Genomic DNA, 24,548 nt, shown 5'->3' with positions numbered 1-24,548 from the left:
GATGGAAAATACCACAACCAACTGAAACTAACTTAAAGAATTCCAATCATTAGCCTGTAAAATTATATCTGACAACAAAGGCCAAATTAATCTGTTAGATGAGCCTGTTTCTTTGCTTAGCCCAGCCTTGTGGACACCATCCAGTGAGCAGAGGTGGAAAAAGCTGGTCCAAGGCTGAAATAACAAGCAATGACCACGAGAGGGCAAAGCTGCAGATCTTTCGGCTGTACTGTGTTTGGACTGTTTGGCCTGTTTGGCCTGTGTGGGCCCGCACAGCTGCTCTCCCCCTTATCTTATTCAAATAAGCAGCCATCAGCTGCTCGTGTTCGCACACCGACGCTGTCTAAACACCTTACAGGAGGCACTACAATAAAGGAAAAAAGGTCCAACACACGTCGGCGGTGATGGTGTCGGTAGAATATAGGTCACTCTGCGTTTTGTTTTGATGGTTTGTTTTCATAATCACCTTGACAGATAACCATCTCCGACCCGCCGTCAAGCGCACGGTTAACTGTCGTGTTTTGATGACGCAATCACTGGGACTTTCCGGATACGTCACTCGGGGCTTCCGAGTTATTAAGCTAGCGCTACCTCTGTGTTCATGTCGTTAGACGCTGTAAACGTCGCTTCGTAGCTCCGGGGTACACACCAGAAGAGACCATGAAAACGCCAAAGGCTCCTAACAGCGTCGAAAGGTTTGAATATTGAGACGTCGTCGTCGGGCGCGGCGGTCAGACGGAGAGGCGGAATGTCAACAACGCGGCCCCTCCTCGGGATGAGACGAGTCACCGAGCTAACGTGCCCGGAGCAGCCGACCAGCAGGCTCCCTGCGGCAGCCGGGAGGCAGCAGCAAGACGCCCCCACCGTGGACGAGTTTACGGTGCTGGAGGATAAAGAAGAGGAGCTGAAATGTGCCAAGCCTCGAGTGGAGCAGGTTTTTAAAGTAGCGTTCACCATTATCGGTCTGTTGGACCACACGGGACAGCCGCACGGTAGCAAAACATCACGGCAGATATGGCTGCAGCTCAGGGGGAACCGAGAGGACGTGTCGAAGGCAAAGGTGAGCTCCTCAGACTGTGGGGAACTGTTTCACTTCCACTTTGTGTAGATACACCGACAGTCCACTGTGATACAGAGTCAGTTTTATGAAAAGTTAAAGCCAAATAACCACCACGCTCACAGTACCTGTTTGTGATGAACAGGTGTATCAGTGTCTTGGATTAGCATCAATATCTGCTGTTTTATCTCACATCTCACCCACATATCTAATTTCTACAACACTGGACCTGCTGGGGAAGAGAGTGATACTGAGATCACATATGTTCTCACATATCTTCTGTCATCTTTGTGTTTTCCTGGCGTGTAACGGCTGCGCCACGAAGTGACAAGTTTGCAGTTGAGTTGTTGCATCTAAGAGATATGAGTTAGTGAAACAGTGAGCATCTCCTCTGTCCTAGCCAGCACATCCGCACTACAAACAGGGCCTTCTTACACATAATATCAGCCACTCCCGATGTAAATCAGATATTCTGTGAAAGTAACAGTACTCATAACGTGCCCAAAATTTCACAAACCAACGACACTGTGGTATCTAAATGTCATGACATTTGGTCGTCAGTCGGCCAAGAAGCCACCAAAGGATGTCACGACCAGAGTCGCTCCTGTCACCTACAGGTCATTTCAGTTTCAAGATTAGTTTTATCAGTTCATGGCTGTTTGTACATTCAAATATAGGCTTGGGTTTTACTGGGGAGCCACGATACTAGATAATCCAAAGAATTAAATGATGCTGAAAAAATTTGACAGCTGAACCGAGATAAAACATTATGTAACAAAGCCTATTGTCTTTGGAAATCTAAATGTCAAGCAGCCACCAGCAGAACAGGACAGAAAGTAAATAGTCGAGAGTTACGTTTTCTGCAATTTTGGAGATGCATGCACAGATATTTCAGCATATTGAAAGATTATCTTTCATCCTTTCTCTCTCAATTGTAGAATGTCTCTTAAAGGGAGGACATGGATATCAAGAACAGTATATTGTGCTAGTGTCAGTTATGGGATATTTAACAATATTTTCTGGCCACAAACTACCATCTAATAGGATTTTGGGTCCTAGGGAAGACCACATTATAGAGTTGTACTTGGTTTCTAGATAGATATAAGCATGAGGACAATAGTAATCTATTTTGTCGTCATGTGTACACAATATTCCTTTATGTCCTCATTTTTTACAGATTTTCTTTAGGGAATAATGAAATTGTCATCTTTGAAGCCCATCTCAAATCTATCTTGCACTAAAGTCAACTCAAATCAGCCATCAGTTTGAGCCCGAGGTGCATTCAGAGATTATACACTGCACTTAGACATGCAAAACAGCTGTCAGCATGTGTGGCACACATTTATTCCTCTGTGATTTCCCATAGAAGAGCATCTTTCACAATTCTGTATCTTACGTCATGAGTCTCTCTTTTGCTCCCTCAGTAAACAGCTGTTTCCAAGCTCTGCCAGTCAACCGAGAATGTGATGTGGAAATGGTAATTTCAGCCCGTTTGACTCGTGATAAGGATGACACAGGAGTCATAAATAGCTTCCTGTAAAGCCATGCTAAGTTGTGTTTTTTCCTTCATCTCGTTTGGGAAACCACTGTCATTATTCCCACAACAACATTTCTCGTAATGTAGTTGCACAAGAGAGAAATTCTGCGCATGATTGCAAATGGTCCCAGTTTTTATTTTCTCTTTCAACAGTCTGCCAAAGTTTGCAGCCGCTGTGCGTAAAGCCGTCTGCTTTGCTTACAGAAGAGTCGGTACAGTTTGTGACTGACGGCATTTCGTTTTTATCGAAAATGAATGAAATAGGAAGTATGTTGTCAGATTAGTTTGTTGTCCATTCAGTGACCTCACTATACTAATTATACTGGCATGAAAGATGATTCCTTAATGCATAACTCCATTATGAAGCCCCAATACAGCTCCTCTGTCTCCTCTCTATACCCATAATAAGTGTTTCTTACCAGAATTTATCTTCTAGAGCAACTTGCACCTTGTTTGATTGGTGTGGTTCGTGCTGTAAACGTGCAGATCATGACTAGTAGACAAACCCCAAATGCTGGTCTTTTCTGTCGTGTATTCAGCACTTCTTTGATCGTGTGTAATGGGCAAATGCGACTGTCTGTCAGTGTGCACTGCTGTTTAATATCATTGGTAATAAATGGGGAAAGTTGTTGGGGCATGGATAAGCTAAAATAAGATATTGCAGAAAAGAGCATCAGTGTCCTGTGAAGCACACTACAAGACCTTAGCAGCTCTGGTACATTGGGAAGACCAAGACCAAATGGATTAAGTCATGATCATTTCTTGTTAAAAGGTTGGTTAAAATTACCCAAAAAAACCCAAAATGTTTGAATAGTTACTGACCTACATAATCATACTATCATCACAAAACGTAGTCTATTTACTGCAACCAGGAAGAGTTTTCTTCAAAAAAAAAATGTCAAGTCAACTAAAACCCAGATTTTTATTTTAAGTTGTATTTCTGGTTAATAAAAACCCGAAGCAGTCACATCAAATCAGCCCATTTGGTTACTGCAGAGGGCCGGGCGAGCTCACTTTAATGGAGGTGTGATTTTAAAAGGCACACCCAATACTTTTCACCCGCTTGCCTTTGAAGTCTGACACCCTTTCTTTCTGTCCCACTGCGTCATGGTTGAGTCATTTTACATTCTCAGTACTTTTTCTTTTTTTACACAAATTCACGCTGAAGAAATGTGACACAGTATCTGTAAGGAAGTCACCACACCCACCTGCAGCTGATTCATGCAAACATTTCCCACTGCCAGATTCCCTGAATCAGTGACAAGTGAAATAGTTTCAGCACGTGTCAGCTCTGTTGCGCTACAGTGTGTGTGTGTGTGACTAAAATTGTTGTATAAGTTCAGGGTTGCAGTTTGTGTATGAAAGGGGCTCTGAACTAGTTTTTACCAGATCATTGTTAAAGGCCACATCCATTTTTACTGTTTCCTTACTTTTGCAGATTTTCCACATTATGGATGATAAGCTTCAAAAAGCGGGTCCTGTCATCACAGTTACAATACTTTCCTGTTAGTGATGCTCTCGTTCACTTACATGCTATTACAGTTTTTTCTTTTTCTTTTTTTTGTGTAGGAATATGTCCGAGGGCTCTGTGACCCAGAACTCCAGAAAGAAGAGCGGTACCCAGTGGACATGCACTGTATCTTTGCTGGTGCCCGGGGCCTCTTCTTGGACAGGCTCATACGGGACACAAGTGCTGAGGTCCTGGTGCCTGAGCCAGGCCGCCTGCGGCTGCTGGGCCGGGCTGAGCCCGTAGTAATGGCCCAGAGCAGAGTTCAGCAATTTGTAGCACTATTCCAGGTACGGGTCAGAATAACCTGTGATCACACACAGCTGTCTTTTACTGTGTCTTATCTTTGTTTTTTTCATCTTATATAGTAGTAAGTGTAACATCTTTGGCTTTTGGGCTGTTGTCAGACAAAACAAGCCTTTTAAAGACATCACTTGAGATATTGGGAAATTCATCATTCAGTCATCACATTAATCAATAATGAAATGTAAATTCTTTGCGCCCTATTTAAAGGACACAACAAATATCGTAAAGCATTACATGATGTGGTACAGCACACTCAAGTCTGTATGTTTGTGTGTGTTTATGTTTGTGTTGTCTCCAGGAGAAGCGAAGCTTACCGAGTGACCGAGAGCCTGCAGTGAAACGAGCGTTCAAGTCCTTTGTGGAGGAAAGGGATGATAAGTACACTATGGAGCTTCTTCTGCTGCCCAGTGCCCTGAAGGAAGAGTTACTGGGACTGGCTCACAGCCCCACAACCACAAACACATCCTCCCTGGTTAGTGTAGAGCTTTTTAATGTGATGCATCACAATATACTAAAACCACTGTGTTGAGCTGAATCTTGAGTTCCCTGTGTGCCGTTGGATTAGTTAAAAAAAAGAATTAGAAAGCAGCAAAATGCATCTACTTGGTGGTATATTGCAGTGAAATATTTCACTGTGGGTGAAGTTAATTTACTTCCTGCTCTTGTCTGTGAAGCAGGCGCGTAGCCAACAGGAGGCCTGGATCAGCTAAATTGACCAATGGGGTTTTTTTTTGTCTCTGTATTTTTAACGATTGTGAATATGACTTGTTTTCTGGAGATGTTGCTCATCATGAAAAGTCTGGAATATCAGTGTGGACTGGGTTGACCTGTGACAGATGTTTGTCTGTGCTTGCTGTTAAGTGCCTTGAGGAGAGGCAAAAGTCCAAAGCAAGATACTGCGGTTGGAGTTAGAAGCACATGAGACAAGAGACTGGCTTTTGGCCATCTTAAATTAAGAAGAAACCACCACACCTGAGACAACTGAGGCAAGCTCAGCTTTACCACCAGCACCTCATCCTCCACAGTCTGCAGGGCCACAATCAGGATTGTCTGCCCTGACAAGCCACTCACTCAACCTGTACTGGCATCATATCCCATAAATCATCCACAGAAATCCTTTCATTATACCAGATAGTGGCAGGAAAAAGAAACAATCTTTTGTGAGGCGTGTAGGACTTTTCCAGAGGCTCACACAGAGGTGATGTGTGCACGAACGTAATTTATTAATTGGTAATTGACAGGAATATTCTCCTCCACCTCTCTTGAAATGCTACTCTGACGAGCCTGCACATACAGAGCCAACTGTTGAAGTGTGCAGCAACAAGAATATTAAAGTGAAAGTGAGCAACGTGAAGTCTACATGCCAGTTGATTGTTGTGTGTGTTTGAGCTGTGGGTTTCTGCTTTGATGGTGCTTCTTTTATGTCTGGAAATAGAGGAGAAGTGCACATCGTTTGAACATGCAGCTTCATGTGCACAGCAACTTTCACCACCTTAACTTGGTCCACTGCGATGTAAGCACATTGTTTTATGGCTGGTGCCAACAGACTGCCTCAATTCCTTCAGCTACAGCAACAAATGCAAGCTGGCCGATAATGATGAGTCCGTGAGGTGCTGATGAAGTGATTTTGGAGACACTTGCTGGAAGCAGATTCAGACCAAACTTTTTGACTTTTCAAAAGCGGCAGTTTTGCGAGAACAGGCTGATGACCAAACATCACTTAAGTAACCGGGATATCACTGCTCCATGGCAGTCAAAATCAGCCATGAAATCTGTTTAGGTCTTTTGCCTGCATGTCTGCACACATTGGTTGTCTTTTTTTGTCTTATTGGCTTTTCACATTTTCAAGCCAACTAAGTGCAAGTTTTCATGAGGTGGCAGTAAAAATTTAAAAAATAAATGCTTTTCTTTTTTAATAAATTACCTTAGTAGATCCAAGATATCAGGGTGATCATGAAAAATGTAGACACTGAAAAACAAAACAAATATCTGGGCCAATCCAGTTTTTTTTTGTTTGCTTGTGTTCTACAGGCCTGCCCAAATGCATTTCCTGCCCACGCCACTGCTGTGAAGGCCTGTTTGTCCTTGGCTGCAATGTACCTTTTTATATTAGTCACAAAAAGGCAATTTGTTATTGTTTCTGTTCTACAAAAAAACTAGCATCTCCCAAGAACTAAACATCTCCGAGGCTAAATGTAGTCTGAGACATGTATCACTACTGACATTGTCTGTTTCAGCCTAATCTCAGGGTCAATAAAAAAAAAAAGAAAAAGCATATGATCCTATAATGGAAGTGGGCTTTTTTGCTGCGCCATGAAAATGCTTTGACGATGCATGTCATTTCAACTTACCTTTAAACCCTTTTAGTGTAAGTTGATTAAACTTGCAAATGTGTAAGACGTTCATCAAGCTTGATTATGTTACTTTCCTAGTGTTACTTTCAGACAGTAGGCAGCTCTGCTGAATCAGAGCAACTTATGAAAGAGCAGTAGCGTTAGAGGAAAAAGTCATATCATTTTGGCAGATGGGCAGCAATTGGGACAGATTCTAATACAGTTTTGCTTAGCCATATAGGGCACACAGGGAAGTACAATATGAACTGTGACCGTTTGAAGGGAACTTTTACTGTACTTTCTTAACCAAGGTGATTTCCGTTGTGTTTCCTCTCCCAGGCTCAGCTCAACCAGACGCTGCATCCTAGCATGGCTGAAGTTGATCAGGACCGATCGCAGAGCAGCACCCCCGTGACGGAGCTCTCCAACCGCATCCTGGACACCAGCTTTGAGGAGAGAGGGACGGGGGCATCATCTGTCGGTGGAGGTGGTAAAGCAGGGGGACCGATGGGCCCGGGCCCCGAGGCCGTCCTGCTCAACGGCACTCGGCCCTCACACAAGCGGCGCTCATCTGAGAGCGAGACTCGGGACACAAAGAGACAGTACTCTCTGGAGCGGAGGGACGAGTCGCCGGAGAGAGCCAGGGAGAGGGAGCGACAGAGGGACAGAGAGGGCCGGGGGGGCAGTAGCAGCTGTAGATCCAAAACCCCCTCTGCTTCATCGTCATCCTTCTCCTCTTCGACAAAAGCAAACACAGTGGTGGGTCCAATCATGTTGGACACCAGTGAAGGAGCCTCGGATGATGGGGAGGCAGTCAGCCCAGAAACCAACCTCCGCTGCTTGGTCAATTTCTTCAGGTAAACATCATAAATAGGTTGAAATGAATCACACACATACATTGGGGATACCCAAATAATGTAGTCACTGATCAAGCAGAACATGGGGAGTTAAGCTTTTTTTGTTTTTATCTTCTAATTGTTTGTTCATGGTTTGGTATCAGGCTGAGATGAATTTTACATAATGTGTTTTTCATCTTTTTTCTTGGGTGTTAAAGGATACATTTTTCAAGTCAGTCTTGAAAATTTGCTGATATCCACGTATGTGTCAACAGAAGTTGACCTTCCTGTCCATACTGGCCATAAAGACTCATCTTCATAATGTGGTTTCAGTGTAAGAGATCTGCATTCTGTGCAAAAATACATTCTAATGTTCATCTGAAGCTAGCCACGGCAGAGAGCTGGTGTTTTTCTAAGATGATGTCTTGTAGTACGACATCGCACGGGGAAACCCAAAGGAAGTGCTTCCTTGCTGTGCGGCAGTGGTGGGACAGTAACGAGGAGGGAATTTTAACTTTGGAAAGTCCTCACTTGGTTTATTTATCTCACATTACTCAAACCTCATACTCTTGCTGAAATTTAGAACGTAATTTTCTGCCAAATAAGGAGCGTGGAGCTGTACCCCATCTCTTACACGTTAGCAAGATAGTTCTTCTTATGAACAAGAGGAACACGAACAGCCAACAAAAAAATGTGTTAAAGACGGGACTGAGAAGATGTGAACCTATCCTTAGATTCCACTGCACTCTTCTTACTGCCAAACTAATTTTCCTCAGAACCATGGGTTACCAGCAGGAAGTGGTGGAGCGCGTCGTCAAGGAGACGGGACAGACGGAGGATACTTTCCTCGTTCTGGAGAAAATCGTTGAGGAAACGAAGCGTTGTGAGGAGGGTTCAAAAGGAGTGGAAAAAGAGAGACGGTTGAACTCAGCATGCTCCCCAGACACTCCCTCCTCTGCTCCTTCCTCCTCTTCCTCCTCCTCTTCCTCCTCTACAGTCTCTCGATTCAGAGAGAAGGAGCGCGAGCTGAGCAGAGCGCTGGTAGACCCGGGCAGGTCGAAAGAGAACATTAAGCCCACCCAGCATGGAGGCAGCAGTAACGGTCTGGGGCACCGGCGGCAGTGCAGCGGCAGCGAGGCCAGCACTCAGCAGGTAAAAGCTTTCACAGACACATGGCTGCCTCTAGGTTCAACATTATGTTTTCTTCTTTTTCTCTGAAACATGGGCTGTGAGATGAGGGGAAAAACCAAATCTCCAAAGAATGAAACCATAAAGCAACACGTCTCACCTGTGAAATCTACATTTAATCTATCAACACGTTAACATGTCTCGTATCTTAACATGACACATTTTAAATGTTTTCTTCTTCTCCCATTTCATCTTCTACTCTGCACTGGGATCTCTTCATCTCAGATCATTTCCAATAAATTGCTTCATATCCTATGACTCACCTTACAGGATGTTAGATATTGTTTTCATTATCACATCAGACACCGTCACCTTCGGCCTAGCTGGCCTCACATTTGACTGCTAACACACGTCTGGTGTCAGTTTGACTCGTTTGTTTCAAAACTTGTTTAATGAGCAATTTTTTAATGGTATTTACTTGATATAATTCATTGAGACAACAGGATTGTGTAATTCTCTTTTGTTTTGCTCATATTAACCTGTCAGGCCATCACTATCAAGAGGAGCTCCAGCGCTCAGGGAGGAGCAGGAAACTACGAGGTCATTACCATTGACGATGACGACGATGTCATCCTCACGAATACCAAAACAGCAGATAGCAGAATGTCCCGAATGATGACGGTGCCCCACCTGGACACCCAGTCAGGGTCCAGAACAGACTACTTGGCGCGGGGAGGGGGCGGCATCTCACAGAGGGACTACCTGTCGAGGGGCGGGACTCAGACTTTGGGAGGATCAGTGAAAGTGGAGAGTGTGACAGCACTGCGCAGCACACCTCAGTGGCTGACTGCCACCACCTCCTCCTTAGCGTCGACCCCTAGTGTAGGTATTATCTTAAAGCCCCCCCCCACTCATACATGTGTTTGTTACCCCACCTTCACACTGAGAGGCTGTTTTCACATGAATCTGCTGAAGTGGCGAAGTTCCTCTTTTCAACTTATATCTGACTTAAAGACATTTACATACAGCATGATTCGTGACATCACAACTAATTGGAATCTAGTCATGGCTATTCTGTTTTAATATATACTGGCTTTTTGATTTTTAAATGATTGAGGAGCAAATATAGTTTTTAAAATTATATCAAACAATATCATTCAAAGCAGCTTATTTTTATATGTCTTAAAGTTTGTGTGAACGGTATCTCTAATAGGTTAGATGCTAGTTGTTAGTTTTCCAGGCTCCTGCTGGATTGGAGAATTTTTCAGAATAACCTGGCAAAGTCGGGAATTCGACAAAGAAGTGATCATATAATTCACAATTGGTCACTTTTAGTTTCTATCCCTGCTGATGAATCATTTCTAGTGGTCAACCGGATGTTTAAACAATCAGTTTACTTCTGCATGAAACTGCTTGATAATGAAACAAAATGAGACAATGTTTATTAGCTTTAATTGCATCTTATATTAAGAGCTGAACACAAAAATGCCTTTTTAGCTAGGATTTTCTCTATGAAAACAGATTTTTATTCTGTATGTTTTCCATTTGTTTGACAAAGACTGACCTTGTTTTATAAACTGTACACACATGTAGGGTTCTTAAAATCCATTTGTAGCCATGTATATTTTATGGTGCCAAAGGCTTTAAGTATTAAGTATTGTGTTCTTAGTTTTTTACATTGCAGAGCTGGGAATGTGCTCTGCTCTTAAATGTACCAAATGTCATGGCGGACACTTGGATGGCTCTGATTCATCTCATCCCTTGTCCTTCTGCTGTTTCACAAATAATCTTTTTACCGCCCTCAGTCAGCTCAGCCCATCTCCCGGCCCTCTGCCTCTCCCTATCAGACCATCGGCCACATGGGGTTCCATGGGGTCAGAGCCCGGACTCCTCCCACAAACGACCCCCCAGCTCCGCCAGTGACCGGCTTGGCTCGTTTCCACCAATCTCTGAGGACTCCCTACACCCTAAAGCTGCCAAATGACCCAGGACAACCAGAGCTCAGACACATCATCATAGATGGCAGCAATGTGGCTATGGCGTGAGTCTTTATCACACATGAGCAGATACGAGCTGTACTGGGGTCTTCACCCTTAAACACTGCACTGGCATACACACTAATTATTCACACAAACACACACACACACACATTGAAATGTATTCAATGATGTGTCATAGAAGTTGCACACCAATGGGAAACTTAATTGTGGCAGGGAAAAAAAAAATCTGAATCGCATTGATACCAATTCACAGAAATCAGGGCTCAAACAAAAAAATCGTCAGATGCACTTAAGATTTAGCTTCATTAAGATCTAAGCACTCAGCACCTCAGAGTGTCATCCAGGAGTTTGAACTATTGAATAATCTCTTATCTGTGAGTTTGGGTACTTATCACACTTCTTGATCAGGTGTCAGTCTGACAGCACTGTGGGTTTTGATCAGGGGATTTTCTTGTGTATTTTTGCCAATTGGCTGCAGTACACATAACCAAAGTTCAGCTCAGACGATACTGGTGTCACTTCTGGTTTCGACTCCCTTAAGCAAACACACCATTTTTTAAAAAAAAAAAAAGTGAAATGGAAACAAGCATTCACAAATATTGTTAACAAGGGTGGCCTGGCTGTGACTGGAACCATTCAACATTTTTTTTTTTTTTTTAAATGTGAATCACCCATCAGTTCCTCTTTTTACACTATAAAGGCAAATTATCATGCAAAAGGTAAAAGTGCATCTGTGACAGTACATTACTATTAGGCGTCATTTCTCACTGGTTTGAGAATAAAGACCGAGAGTTGTTATAACAGTCGTCATTCCACACCTGTACTATATGCATCATGCTATTAGCAATCACCCTTCCCATCAGTGGCCCCACACACACACACACACACACACACACACACACACACAGCCTTCCCCTCAAACTAAACAAACCTTCTGTTGCGTAGGCTGCAGCTACAACCCTTATTGTGTAGGTGCACCAAAACCTATCCCACACATTCATGTAATGGTCTTACTCATCACCTTTGTGTGAGTGTGTTTGGCCGGCTGAGTGAAAAAGCAGTTTTGCCATCATGATATTGATGAGTGGGGGTGTTCTACGGGGGTGTTTTTGAGAAGAAAGGCCTTTTGTAAGAAAAATCTTCTTGCACTTTCTGTTTTATCCACAAACTGCGGCTGCTTAATTATCGTGTGTGTGATTCACACAAGGAAGACTGTTTGGTTTTATATATTTTTTTTATTTGATCCTCATTCTCTGCTGCTGTTGTCACAGTTTTCATCCCATATGACTTTGTCCCGACTTCTCACATTTGCAACCACTTCCTTTCACGTTCTGTTCTCTCTCTCCGTCTTCTTCTCTGCCATCCCTCCCTCCTTACCAGAGGTATGCCTAGACAGAAAAGCAGGGGTCACCTCTAACTCAACATCTGTCAGGACAGAGTAAGACACGCAGTTATAAGTCAGTTAAACCCACAGTACTCACCCTCTTCTGCTCTGTAATAATACAGACAAGACCAGTAAATGTTGTGAATGTTTCCATGGATCTTTTGAATCCAATTATTTGTAGGTCTTGTTTTCTTTTTATTGAAAACCAAAGTCTACAAAAAAACTGCTTCAAACAGGTGATGATCCAATAGGGACATGTCGTGATCCTGAAGGTGTTGTTAGGATATGCAAACGGCTTCTAATGAGCTCTGAGATGTTTTCCCTCGCCAGGTTACTTGCAGGTCTCCACGGTGATTTTGCTGGTTGCATAATCTCTTCCTGCTATGGTGTCATTCATCACTTTCTCTTTCAACAGTCGGTGGAACTCCCCTTGAGTTTGCATTATGGCTCTGATCACAAGCTAGAAATGGTTTTGTGTGTGTGTTTGACTGTTTGCTTGTGTGTGCTCCCTATCTTGTGTTTGCATGTCCGTGCTATTGATGCCATGTCACTGAGAACAAGTTTGTAATCAGTCACATGTACTGCACAGGCACTGGGACAGTGAGTGGGAAATCTGTCAGTGTTTTTTCACAGTATAAACACTTCAGCAACGCCATCAAATGGGTAAATTCTCGCCTGAGCAGTACCAAACGTCATCATGGAAAAGGACCAACTTTAGCCTATTGCGTCACGATTTGTACCAGGGGTCCTGTAAATCTTTTTTTTTTTTTCATTTTTGTGTTGCCGCACCTACGTCACCTTGCTGGGGACCTGCTAAATATTTTGTGTCACACCACTGTGTGCAACAAACAGCCAGACTCCCTGCTGTGCGTCTCTGCTTTACCGCAGCTCGTGTGAGGCCGAACAACTGATCGAGATAAGTGACAAGCGCAAAGGGAAGTTATCACTGGAGACGTAACTGGCAGAAATTCACATGACGAGGAGAAAGAAAGCAGGATGAACAGAAGCCTCATTCACAAGTTTAACAACTTGACCATTTAGAACAGTTTCTCTCACTGAGAATGTCAGTTTGCCTGTGTCTTTTTTTATTCATCCTACCCACCAGTAGACCAGTAGTACTCTATCACAGGGAGAATGTGAAACTCCTGTTGTGCGAACAGGGTATTGTGACAGCCATGTTTTTCTGCTGCTAAATGGTCACATTAGTGTTCTTCACACACTGTAACTGTCACACTTGAGGCACAGAATCAAACATTTCCACAGAAAAGAATCACAAATGGATACCTCCAACATAGAGCATGTTGAGTGATTGTCACTGTTTTAGAGCCAGATGTCTGCTCTGTTTATCCTGAGGTGGTCAGCAGTGGAATGATTCCTTTAACACACGCACCTGAGACCATCAAATAAAGCACAAAAAAAATAAATCTTTTTAAAGAACACATTTAAAAGTGAATCCTTTCAGAGGACGTTGCTAGTATTCTTGGGTCTGTGGCCTGTAGCAGCAGCAGTAGCTTCCTGCTCAGTGAGGCTGGCTGCTCTCAGGGAGATTTTCATCTCTGTTAGTGTGTTGTTTTGTGGTTTTCTGTCCTAGCTACCCATTTGTTGTTGTTTATTTTTATTTTACAGCTGTCTTGACGTGCACACACAGACCACTCACGTCACCACCGCTGACAGTGTGATGTGTGTGTGTTTTGTTTTGGTGCTCCTTTGTATTGAGTACCACTAAGATGATTTCATTGCTTTTCCTTTCCTGATATCAATTCTGACACCTCGATTCAATCATTGTACAACTCATTGGAAAAAATTGGATGTAAAATGTCCTTCATAATTTTTGGGACAGAAACACAAATTTAGCTCTTTACCAAAACATATTCAATACTAATATTGATACCTTTTTCAAAGGGACCAAAAGTAATTGGACAATTGTTTCATGGACAGGTGTGAGCTTTCCCTCTTTTTGTTTCTTTATCAATTAAGAAGGTAAAAAGGTCTGGACCTGTTACTGTGAACCCACAACATGTTGTCAAAGAAGCTCTCAGTGCAAGTGAAACCAGCCATCCATTAAATAAAAAATTACAAAAAACTCCATCAGAAAGAAAGCGGCAACATTAGGAGTTGCCAAAACAACAGTTTGGTCCTTTCCGAGGAAAAAAAACTCACTGCTGAGCTCAGCAACACAAAATGGCCTGGACGTTTACAGAAAACAGCAGTGGTGGATTATCTCAGGGTCCTTTCAGTGGTAAAGAAAAGCCCCTTCACCACATCCAGCCAAGTGAAGAATAGTCTCCAGGAGGCAGGCATATGATTAACCAAGCCTGCCATGACTATCAGACTAAAAAAGACAGACTGTTTCTGGAAGAGCATTCTTTGGACAAAATTGGAGGCAAAAAGCCCCCTGAAACAAGCAGGAAACTGATGAGCACTGTAGTGGAGGCCTGGCAGGCCATCGCTAGGGAAGAAACGTAGTGCCTGGGGATGGCTATGGGTTCTTCACGTCAGGCTGTCATTGACTGCAAATCATTTGCAAACAAGTATTAAATAGTACTGCTTTATTTGATATTAAGTGAATTTGTCTAATCACATTTGGTACCCTGAAATGTTTAATATTCCTGCACAGTTCAGTCAATACTGCTGTCAATATTTGAGTAATGTATCATTTAGATATGATTGAATTAAAGCTCAAAAGTCTCAACTGACAGCACATAGTAATTATTTTATTTCAAATCTATTAACATAACACCTTGTGTATCTGTCCCAACATTATGGAGGCCACTGTGAGGCCACACATTGCTGTGTTCCTATTTCTGTGTGAAGGCATCTCCCTGGAAACCCTGTGTGCAATACCTAAAACCACATATATATATATATATATATATATATACCATTTTGTATCCATCCTTGAGCTCAGTGGTTTGGACAGTACAAACTGCAGAGGGACTCTTATTGCTGTTTTATCATGTACCTCCTCCTCACTGCGCTCCTCTTCTTTTCATCCCCATCTCTCCAGGCACGGCCTTCATCGGTTCTTCTCCTGTCGAGGGATAGCGCTGGCTGTGGAGACATTTTGGAGGCGGGGCCACAGAGAAATCACAGTATTTGTCCCTCAGTGGCGCCAGAAGAGAGACCGACTCACAACAGGTAAACACATGCAGGTGTCAGCGGTCAGTGACGGTATAAACCAGTCAATAAAACAGGTTTTTCAAAACTTTTGAAGTCACCACAACCGTGGGAAATTGTTTGTTGTTTCCATGTTATTATCATGTTATATAAATGGGTAAATATATATCATAAATACTTTCTCTTTTTGGGACATTCTCTGTAAACCCTAGAGATGATTGAGAGTGAAAATCTCAGTAGGTCAGGAGTTTCTGAAATATTCAAACTAGCCCGTCTGGCATAAACAACGTTGCCATGTTCAGAGTCACTTAAATCACTTTTCTTCTCCATTGCCTTGATCATTTCTACAGGCCGAAATGCATTAAGTTGCTGGCATGTGATTGGCTGATCAGATATTTACATGAACGAGCAGTTGAACGGGTGTACCTAATGAAGTGGCCGATGAATTTGTGTCATTATGTATAAATATCTATATAAACATAACTTATTTTATTACAGAGCAACATTTTCTAAACCAGCTAGAAGACCTGAGACTGCTCTCCTTCACTCCCTCCAGAGAGGTCTGTGGCAAGAGGATATCCTCACATGACGACAGGTACACACACACACACACACACACACACTCACAGTGTAACTGAGGACTTTCCACTGACACAATGTATACTGTAACTAAAGAAAACTAACCTATTCATGACCCAAACCTTAACCATCACCAAACAAATGTTTTGGAACTTTAGGAAATCACTGTTCTCCCAGTGAGGCCCAGAGCTTCTTCAGAGCGGGGAACAGAGCCACTCAGGTTTTCTCTGGGCATTTTGGTTCCATTACAAACTTACCTCCGCCTATACCAATATTAACACTACTTCCCTCAGTCTCACCCCACCCATCACCAACTACAGTCAGACTGTATTTTCACCATAGAGCTCAGTAATCTCAGTAACAAGGTCCAACAAATATCTGGTAAAAAGTAGTGTATCATGTTTTAAAATGATGCAATTATGTTCTTTTGTGTGATTATGGGATTACAAGTATTTAAAGCCAGATCTCTTAGTACCTATGGCACATATTTATATGATCATTTTGTGTTTGGGGCTTGTAATATTGAACTAGCTTATAAACTCATCCTGACTCAGCACCTATACCGGTGGATTCCCCCTCTGTGAGCTGGGAACTACCCTCTGACCTTTGAACCCAGGGAAAGTCCTGAGTGTCTAATCCACTTCTTCTCTCCATCTCTCAGGTTCCTGCTCCACCTAGCAGAAAAAACAGACGGGATCATCGTAACCAACGACAACCTGAGGGACTTTGTGGACACGTCGGACACCTGGCGCAGGATCATTCACGAGAGGTGATTGTGTGTTATGTACACACAGCTCAGTGAGCTCAGTCATTCACTGAACGGTTCCATTACCCAACATGACACAGGAAAGTCCACCAGGGCGTTTCAGCTGACGCATGTTAAGGATGTAGTTTTTATTTACTGTCAGTGGATTTATGTTGACCGATAATCTCGTTGCGCTGACGAGGAGCAAAAGGAACCTGTCAGAGTCAGAGGTATTGTTTGACTTGAATTGTGTGCACCTATTGTTAATGATAAGTTTGATTTTGATTTTGATTTAAAATAAAATGAGAATCTAAGTGTTGTTAACTAACGGATACAAATAAATAACATCTCACATTTTTAAATATTATTAGCAAGTAAAATAATAAATACAGTAATACTTTTCAGGTTCGTTTTGATTTTTTGATTTTTATTTTTAGACAATCACAGCAACATTGTAACACAGTGACCAATGCATGCCTTTACTTTAATTAATGAATTAGTTTGACAGTCACCAGGTATTCTCATTTAACATCTCGCTCTCGATTAATAATTATGAAGAAGGTTTGTACTGCTGTCCTTCAAAGCCCTCTGGATTTTAAAATGTAATCAAAAACAACAATCTTGCAGTCAACTACCAAAGATTTCAAGTCTCATCCCACATAATATCACTATAACGTACATTTCCACAGTAAGAGGCTGCTCTGAGTTTGCACTAACCTCTTTATAGACTAAACGGTCACCCCCTAAAGCCAAAAATTAGCATGCACTGTTCACTTTCACCTAATGAGAAAGTCTTTCTCCTCCTCCTGCTTCACTATAGGTTGCTTCAGTTTACTTTTGTGGAGGACCACTTCATGATCCCTGATGACCCCCTGGGGAAAGACGGGCCTCATCTAGACGTCTTCCTGCGTAAAGACAACAGGTGTGTTTTTCCTGCAGGTGTGATTAAGATTAGGCGCCAGAGGAAGCGTCCATCACATCCTCTGACACTCTCTCTCCTTCTTCCTGTCAGGAGGGCTCCAGTCACTCCTCCCCCCCTGACACCCCCGGAGTTCCGGCTACCCTCCCAACAGCAGCAGCAGCCGGTTTACGTCCAGGCCCTCCACTCTGCTCCTCGGACCCCCGCCTCCACGCCCCGGCCCCCTCCCTCCCTCATGCCCCACCCCACGGCGCACTGGCCCCACTCCGGTCCCCCCGAATGGCACCCGCCCCGACGTTCCCCTTCGCCCTCGCCCTCCCCCCCTCCCCAGCGGTCGCCGGGGGAGACGTCAGAGCTGAAGAGAAAGCTGTACGACATCTTCCCCGACCAGAAGCAGCGGATCGACCGCATCCTCAGCGACAATCCGTACATGAGAGACCTGAACGCTCTGTCTGGGCTGCTGCTGGGATGAAGAAGTGACGCAGCAATGAGAGTCAGCAGACACACACAGTATATACGCACACACTTGCAAGAATAGACGTATACGTGTCAACAGAAATCTAATTTATTTGACCTTTTTTTTTCCTGCCTGGAGGACATGGAAAGCTTGTTTGTAATATTGTTTTTCTTAAAGATTGATCGTCAAACTAGCTGCTATTGGCAAAAAGTAATTTTTTGAATTTTTTTATTTTCCCTTCCTCCTTCTTTGCTCTCAGTTTGATTAAGGTGAACAACACTGGCGTTTACACAGGCAAAATGTTAACAAATGCTGTATTCATCGAGCAGCAACATCTACATTGATGAGATGGTAATAAGTCATTGCAGATCATCATCAGCAGTCCAGAGGTTCCCTAAATGTGGGACCAGCACTGGGAGAAAATGTTTTGGACCAAAACAGTGAACTGGTCACATGTGACCGCGATGAGTTTCTTCTCAAAAACCTTTGTTTACCATCAGACTCTCTGAATAAACAAGCCCTAAGCTTCTCCTGGACAAGGTTTCGGACACCGACAGGTTTTGCATGTTTTTATTTTTCCCACATATCACACTTCACCGTCAGGTAGTCCCCAGTTGTTGAGTTTCAGCAGCTTGGAGTCATTCAGCATCAACAGGGAGTGCTGAGGGACCTTTTACGTTTCCTTAATAGCGCACTTTGAGGAGCCACGATAACATCCCTCGTTTTAGCATCATTAAGTCACTGTTCCTGACTGTTCATGTTGGGCAGAAATCCTGAAAAGCCCTTTTTGGATCCCAGACAACAGTTTAATTTCAGTTTTGCAGCTAAACATGTAAAAGGAACACTTTTAGGCCGACATGAGACTAATATTTTGAGGCTGTATAGATGGGCAGTTATGACTGTGTTGTTGCTTTTCTTTGATTCAGATTTAACTCTCTATATGTATATGTGTGAATATATATAATAGGCTGAATTAAAACAGCACTGCCCATCTCTATCCATTCAGAATGGTACCTGTACTCCAAATGATTGCCCTGCTGAATTCAACAAATAATTTCTGTGGCAGAAATTGCCTCGATAATCGGAGAGAAATGAGGAATCCCGTCTCTGAGACAAAACACCGGCCCCCACCGTCTCTGTCTTAAAGCACATGTTCGCCCACAGCTCTGTGCTGCTCCTCAAACCTGCTTGTTCTGTAAATGGTTTCTGAAAAGCTGCAGAAAAAAGCTGAATTTGCTGCTCAGATAATCTGTGATTGAGGAATTTGGTTGAATGTGTTCAGTCGTTCCAGTTCGATACACTGTTAAACAGCGTTTTCAGGAGGATGCGGTCATGAGTGTCTTTGTTCTGAGATGTTCTCTTTAGGTAATACATACATCAGTCCATTCAGCTTCGGATGGAAACACTACAGGAGTTCAGATCTATCCTTTTCTTTTAGGACCCACTTAAATTTGAAGTTGCACACTAGTTGCTCTCCAGACAACAGATTTACTTGTTACATTTGTAATTAGTGTTAAATAGATACATTATTGCACTGAAGTGAGTAAAACAAGGTTTCATTGATGAATCTTCAGAAAGCTTATAGGTTTTTGTTTTGTTTTGGTTTTTTTTATTATCTCACTCGCCCAGAGAATGTGGGACGCAGCTTGCATATTTGATGTGCATCTGAGTTTTGTAATATACAAACACTTTATTTCCTTGTAATAATAAAAGAATATCTGCACAAAAACTTTACAAGGTGTCAAAAATGTGTTTTGTTCGTACTTGCTCTATTGTTGTTGTACGGATTGCTGAAGGATTTTATTTCTTTTATGTTGTATTATAATTATTTTGTGTATACCGATTTCTTTTTTGTAAATACAAGCATTTTTGGCTACAGTGCACATATGGTTTTATGTATGTGGGGAAAAAACTAAAATAAATGCAACGGTCCTCTTAAAACAGTTTTGGTGTTGCTGTACAGTGCTTATTGTTTATTCACCGCTTCTCTTGTCTCCAAATGATTGTTTCTTCAATTCATTTTTTTTCATGCGCAACATCACTGTGATGGCCAAAGTTTAGCTTCATCTGTTAAAAAGGGAAATGCTCTCATTCGCTTTTTCCCCCAACAGCTCGATGAGAAGATTGATGCCTCTCTCGTGTCTAATCGTGAAACAGTCAAACTGTCATTTTTACAACCAATCTTCAGTGTTAGTGATCTGTAACAGTGCTGCTAGTTGGATTATATTACCTTTGCACAGAACCAGGCTAACTCGTTTCTAGTCTTTATGCTTCCCTATGCTAACAGCTAACAGCCTCATATTTACCATTCAGACAAGAGACTAGTATCAATCTTCCCATTTAACTCTTGGCAACAAAGCAAATATGTTTTTCTCCAAAAACATCTAACTACTCCTTTAAATGTGTTGCTAGTGGTATAAGTGCATTTTATTCTATAGGCCAGTTTATCCATGAGAACTAACATACTGTATCTTCTATCAGAGTACTTTGAGGTGCAGTTTTCAGTCATATCCTGAACTGACAGTCCAGCCAACATTAGTTGACACTGAAAACCACAAACGTGAACGTGCCGATGAGGGAAAAGTCAGGATCAGGACCATCTGTCCATCCAGTGCTTGTCGCTCTGAGTTTTAAGTGGACGGGTGCAGTCTCACTCGCTAAAGGTAAGACTTGTGTGTTTAGTGTCTGCTCACATTCAGGGTTGTGTCTTTGTCAAGAGGGAATAAACAATGATTGGTTCCTTCTTTGTCTTCTCTCCAAAACCAGAGCTCAGCGCCCAGATGGATGGATCTATCCTCCACAAGATGGCACCACATCATCATTGCATGAAATGTGTGACTGAATGGTCAAAGTTGTATGAGAGATGCTGATTGTGGATTTTTATTTATTTTTTTGTCAGAAAGAAAAAGAAGTTCCCCGTCATACTTCCTCAGGCTCTTTTTTATGTTTCACAGGTGCCCCCGCCATCTTTGCTGTGGAGTCGGCTTGCTGTGGAGTTTTGCGCTCCTCTAGTTCTGAGGGTTTCAGTGGGACTGTGTGTCAAGTTAAGGTCAAAGGTACCTACAGACAGAATTCTACATATTGGTGGTGGTTGTGTGTGTGTGTGTGTGCATTTCCTCCTGCACTGAAGCACAATAAAATGTCACAGATTTTTACAAGCGTGCATAAGTCAAGCAGTTTGTCAGGTGTGTGTAAGCTGACATCACGATGTAGCGCATGTTATGACGCTGCGCCCACGGCAGCATCTCAGTGGCCACCATGAGGTTTACATTCTATGTATACATTTATATCTATTCATATTATCAGGAATATCATTTGCATTTGTTTTCAAAGGCGTAACAATCAGTACAGAACTCAGCAAGGCTTTAAATAAGCACTTCTCTCATTATGTTATCAGTTTAACGGCAGGTCGTTAGGAGTTTTTATTTTATTTTTAGTTATCAGATGATGACTTTACAGCCCCATTAACAGGGATGTCACTGCAGTGTAAAAAGGAAGCAGTTAAACTAAAGACCCACTTCGGCCTTACTAGTATTACCAATGAAAACGCACGCACAAGCTAATATCAGTCATATTGTGTGGACGCCCTTTGATGTAACCATAAAGCATCAGCATTATTGTACATAAAATAGGCCCCTCAGCATCAGACTGAAGTCATCCTGTGGTCACGTCACGCCACAGCAGGTCTGAGGCACTTCTGCTCGGTATTCACTAGGGGTCAGTGTGCATCAAGACGTGCCCACTGGAGTCTGGCCTCACCAGATGTCCCATACATACCATCTGAGACCACACATTCGTTTAGGCGGGACAGAAAGAAAAAAGAGCCCATGGAGGAATGTTTCAGTCCCTGAACTGTCTTTTACAGTCTTAGTCTGTCTTATTGATGAACAGCTGAGGACTCTCAGTCTCTCTCTGTCAGCTCTTAATTCTAGATATTCAGCATAGTTAAAAATAAATCAAACCAAGTTTATACTATACGGTTATACTTTTCCTTTAACTTCCCATCACAGAAAGGCTTTTGTCTTTGTGGTTGAAATAAATGAAAACTTATTTTATTGTTCATGTAATATTTCATTTCATTTTTCAGTTTAGTCATTCACTGACGTCCCCCACTGAACATTTCTTTTTCTTCTCCACATTATCTATTTCCCTCAAGCTTATGATAATGAGATATGTCTGTCCATGACTGGACATGCACTTGAAGATGATATTGTTGATATTAACATACTTTACATGGCTTTATACTCTGAATTATTTCACCAACAACAATTTTCTCTACACTGATTGATGTATTTAGCTTTATTTGTTAAGAAATATTGTCTCTTTTAGGCTCCATGATGGTGAACCAGTGGGCCATTTAAATCTATAGGTTGGTGTATTGCACGGGGGCCATGTGTTACTCAGGAAGAAAACTGTGAGCTTTCAGTTCATCTCCACATCTCCATCTTTTTAAGCTCTTTTACAAGCGTTGTTTTTCAATTAGATTTATTACGCTGGCACATCTTTGTGAGCAGTGTTTACACAGCGTTTAATTCCATTCAAAGCCACTGTGTTCAGTTGTGGTGAGCTAAGAATAGAGGATGATGTTTCTTTACGAAGCATGAGAAGCATAGGTTTGTGGCAGGGGTAGTCTCTTCGGTCTGACATCGTTTTATCGCACTTTTAAACACGGTCTTTAAAACACATTTGGCTTTTAGTTATTATCTCTCCCAAACCCAAACATTGTGTCATACACAGAGCATGGAGTTTTCATAAGATCATCGGAAAAAGAAAAAACATGACGAAGGAGTCTGTGTGCTCCGGATCTCCAGAATACATGTATCTATTAAGAGGAAATAACATGGTTGGGTTTGCTTTGGCTGTTTATTTCTACTCATACAGCACTGGAGTCTGTGGGGTCTCAAACAATGAGGCCGATTTCAAGCCAAAGTCAACAAAACAAGTGTTTTATTGAATGAATCTGGAGCGGAGGAGGTTTCTGTGGGTCCCCATGGCATCGGCTTTTATTTTTAACCTGGTCCGTGTGGTTTGTGTTCACATTTCTTTTTATTTAAGGTTCGAATCTGACAGCAGAGGGAGTGCATACACCCCTAAATATTTTCCCTTCTTCACCCCCCCCACCCGGTTGGACGTTTTCTCAGACAACCCTCACCTTCTCTTTTTCTGTTTTTGCTTTTTCACATGTAGTTTTGGTGACCTCAGCGAACTCTCAGCTCCACCCAGCTTCAACATGAGCAGGGGTCTAATGAGCCAGAATAACTGAAAACATCTGTTTGATTGTGAAAACCTTTTGGCCGACTCATTCCCCCCTCACGCCAGCTTATATCCAACACCCACAATGCAAGAAATACGGCTTTGTTTTGCTTGATGTTGTAAGAAAGTGGCAGTGAAACGCTCATTCAGGAAGCAGACTCTTTTGAACCATCTCCATTTATTCAAACTTAATGATAAAAAGGAAAAAGGTATGGAACGTCCTCAAGTGAGCCTGAGGATCCCGGAGTTAAAGGTTGTGTCCATGCAGACAGGACGGATGCCAAATGGAAATCAATCCAGCCAAAGTGAAACCTGATATTGTACTTCCTGATACTGAATATGGAGGGATTTTAAGGAGGGGGGGCCCTGTAGGTGCCGGGGATCACACACATATGAGCTGGATGCTTATGTAAGGAGCACACTCCTCTCAGTCACTTCGCCTTCATGCAAATGTGTGTGTGTGGTCTGTTTTTCAGGCCGATCAGATTCAGCCTGATCCCTGCTAAGCAGACACAGCGACTTGGAAGTTCTTCTCGATTTGTTTTTTTGTTTTTTTTTACCCAGAATTACTTGTTGTTTTCACGACCACACACGCTGTCAGGGACACGTTTTTTTTTTTTCGCTCAAGAAGTTAAAAAGTCCTGGAATAAAGATAAGAGGCCAGAGGGAAATCAGTCCAGTTTTGGCTGAAAGTCAACACCGCTATGCTGTTCAGTTTGAAATCCCCATTATCCTGCTATCCCTGATTGATTCAGTGTTTTCCACTGAAGGCCCAGAGAGACACAGCAAACACTCATGTACAAACACATATCAGGTGCAGCATTACATAATCAACACGCCTCGTGCGGCCTGGCTCTCATTATGCAAATGCAGTGGCTTGTGTTTCAAGCAAAGCGACTCGCCAACAGTGACAACGTGTGATTCCGCAGATTATTCCCCGACTGCAGCGGAAAACGCTGCAGCTAATCATAAGCAGGTCTGCTCCAGCCAGAAAAATAGCTCCAGAAAAGTCCCGTGCAGGCCGAGCTAATTTGGGACAGATCGGGGTGCCTCCTGTTGCAATAAGAGGCCTTTGCATGCGAAGCGTGTAACTGCTGCACTGCTAGTTTGGCAGTAGCACATGGAGGCCCTGTGACCCAAAGGTGGAAAGACCAAGAGAGCGAAAAACATGCTGGAGAGAACAGAATCTTTAACACTAGACTCTCTTACGACAGGTGGTTTTATGTTGAACCCCGAAAGAGTTCAACATTTCACAGGATTCAATATATAGTCTAAAATTTAAAGTTACATTTCATTTTAAATGAGTTACTTTATTATGGAACCCTTGAGGTTCTTCAGGATTCACTGAGGATTTAAAGCTTTTTTTTCCACAGCTGACCTGCCATGAAAG

The 24,548-nt window shown here is 42.6% G+C and overlaps 1 protein-coding gene across 1 annotated transcript; it reads left to right on the top strand.

The window, feature by feature from the left end:
- The first annotated feature begins 574 nt into the window (after positions 1 to 574).
- n4bp1 (nedd4 binding protein 1) lies at positions 575 to 19,829 on the top strand. The gene is made up of 12 exons (XM_070831058.1): positions 575 to 1,060; positions 4,164 to 4,391; positions 4,706 to 4,879; positions 7,080 to 7,597; positions 8,353 to 8,728; positions 9,251 to 9,586; positions 10,510 to 10,745; positions 15,096 to 15,226; positions 15,704 to 15,800; positions 16,446 to 16,553; positions 17,350 to 17,451; positions 17,542 to 19,829. Exons 1-12 carry the CDS (start codon positions 749 to 751, stop codon positions 17,918 to 17,920), a joined length of 2,997 nt encoding a protein of 998 aa, XP_070687159.1. The 5' UTR covers positions 575 to 748; the 3' UTR covers positions 17,921 to 19,829.
- Positions 19,830 to 24,548: the final 4,719 nt, after the last annotated feature.

The sequence above is a fragment of the Pempheris klunzingeri genome, chromosome 5 (assembly GCF_042242105.1).
Source record: "Pempheris klunzingeri isolate RE-2024b chromosome 5, fPemKlu1.hap1, whole genome shotgun sequence".
Lineage (NCBI taxonomy): Eukaryota > Metazoa > Chordata > Actinopteri > Acropomatiformes > Pempheridae > Pempheris > Pempheris klunzingeri.
Note: the sequence above shows the minus strand (reverse complement) of the source record. Positions and strands in the feature narration are given on the sequence as shown.

Coding starts and splice junctions, on each gene's coding strand:
- n4bp1 (XM_070831058.1), top strand. CDS start 749: ATGTCAACAACGCGGCCCCTCCTCGGGATGAGACGAGTCACCGAGCTA. Junction 4,392..4,705: donor AATTTGTAGCACTATTCCAG/GTACGGGTCAGA, acceptor TGTTGTCTCCAG/GAGAAGCGAAGCTTACCGAG. Junction 16,554..17,349: donor CGCAGGATCATTCACGAGAG/GTGATTGTGTGT, acceptor GCTTCACTATAG/GTTGCTTCAGTTTACTTTTG.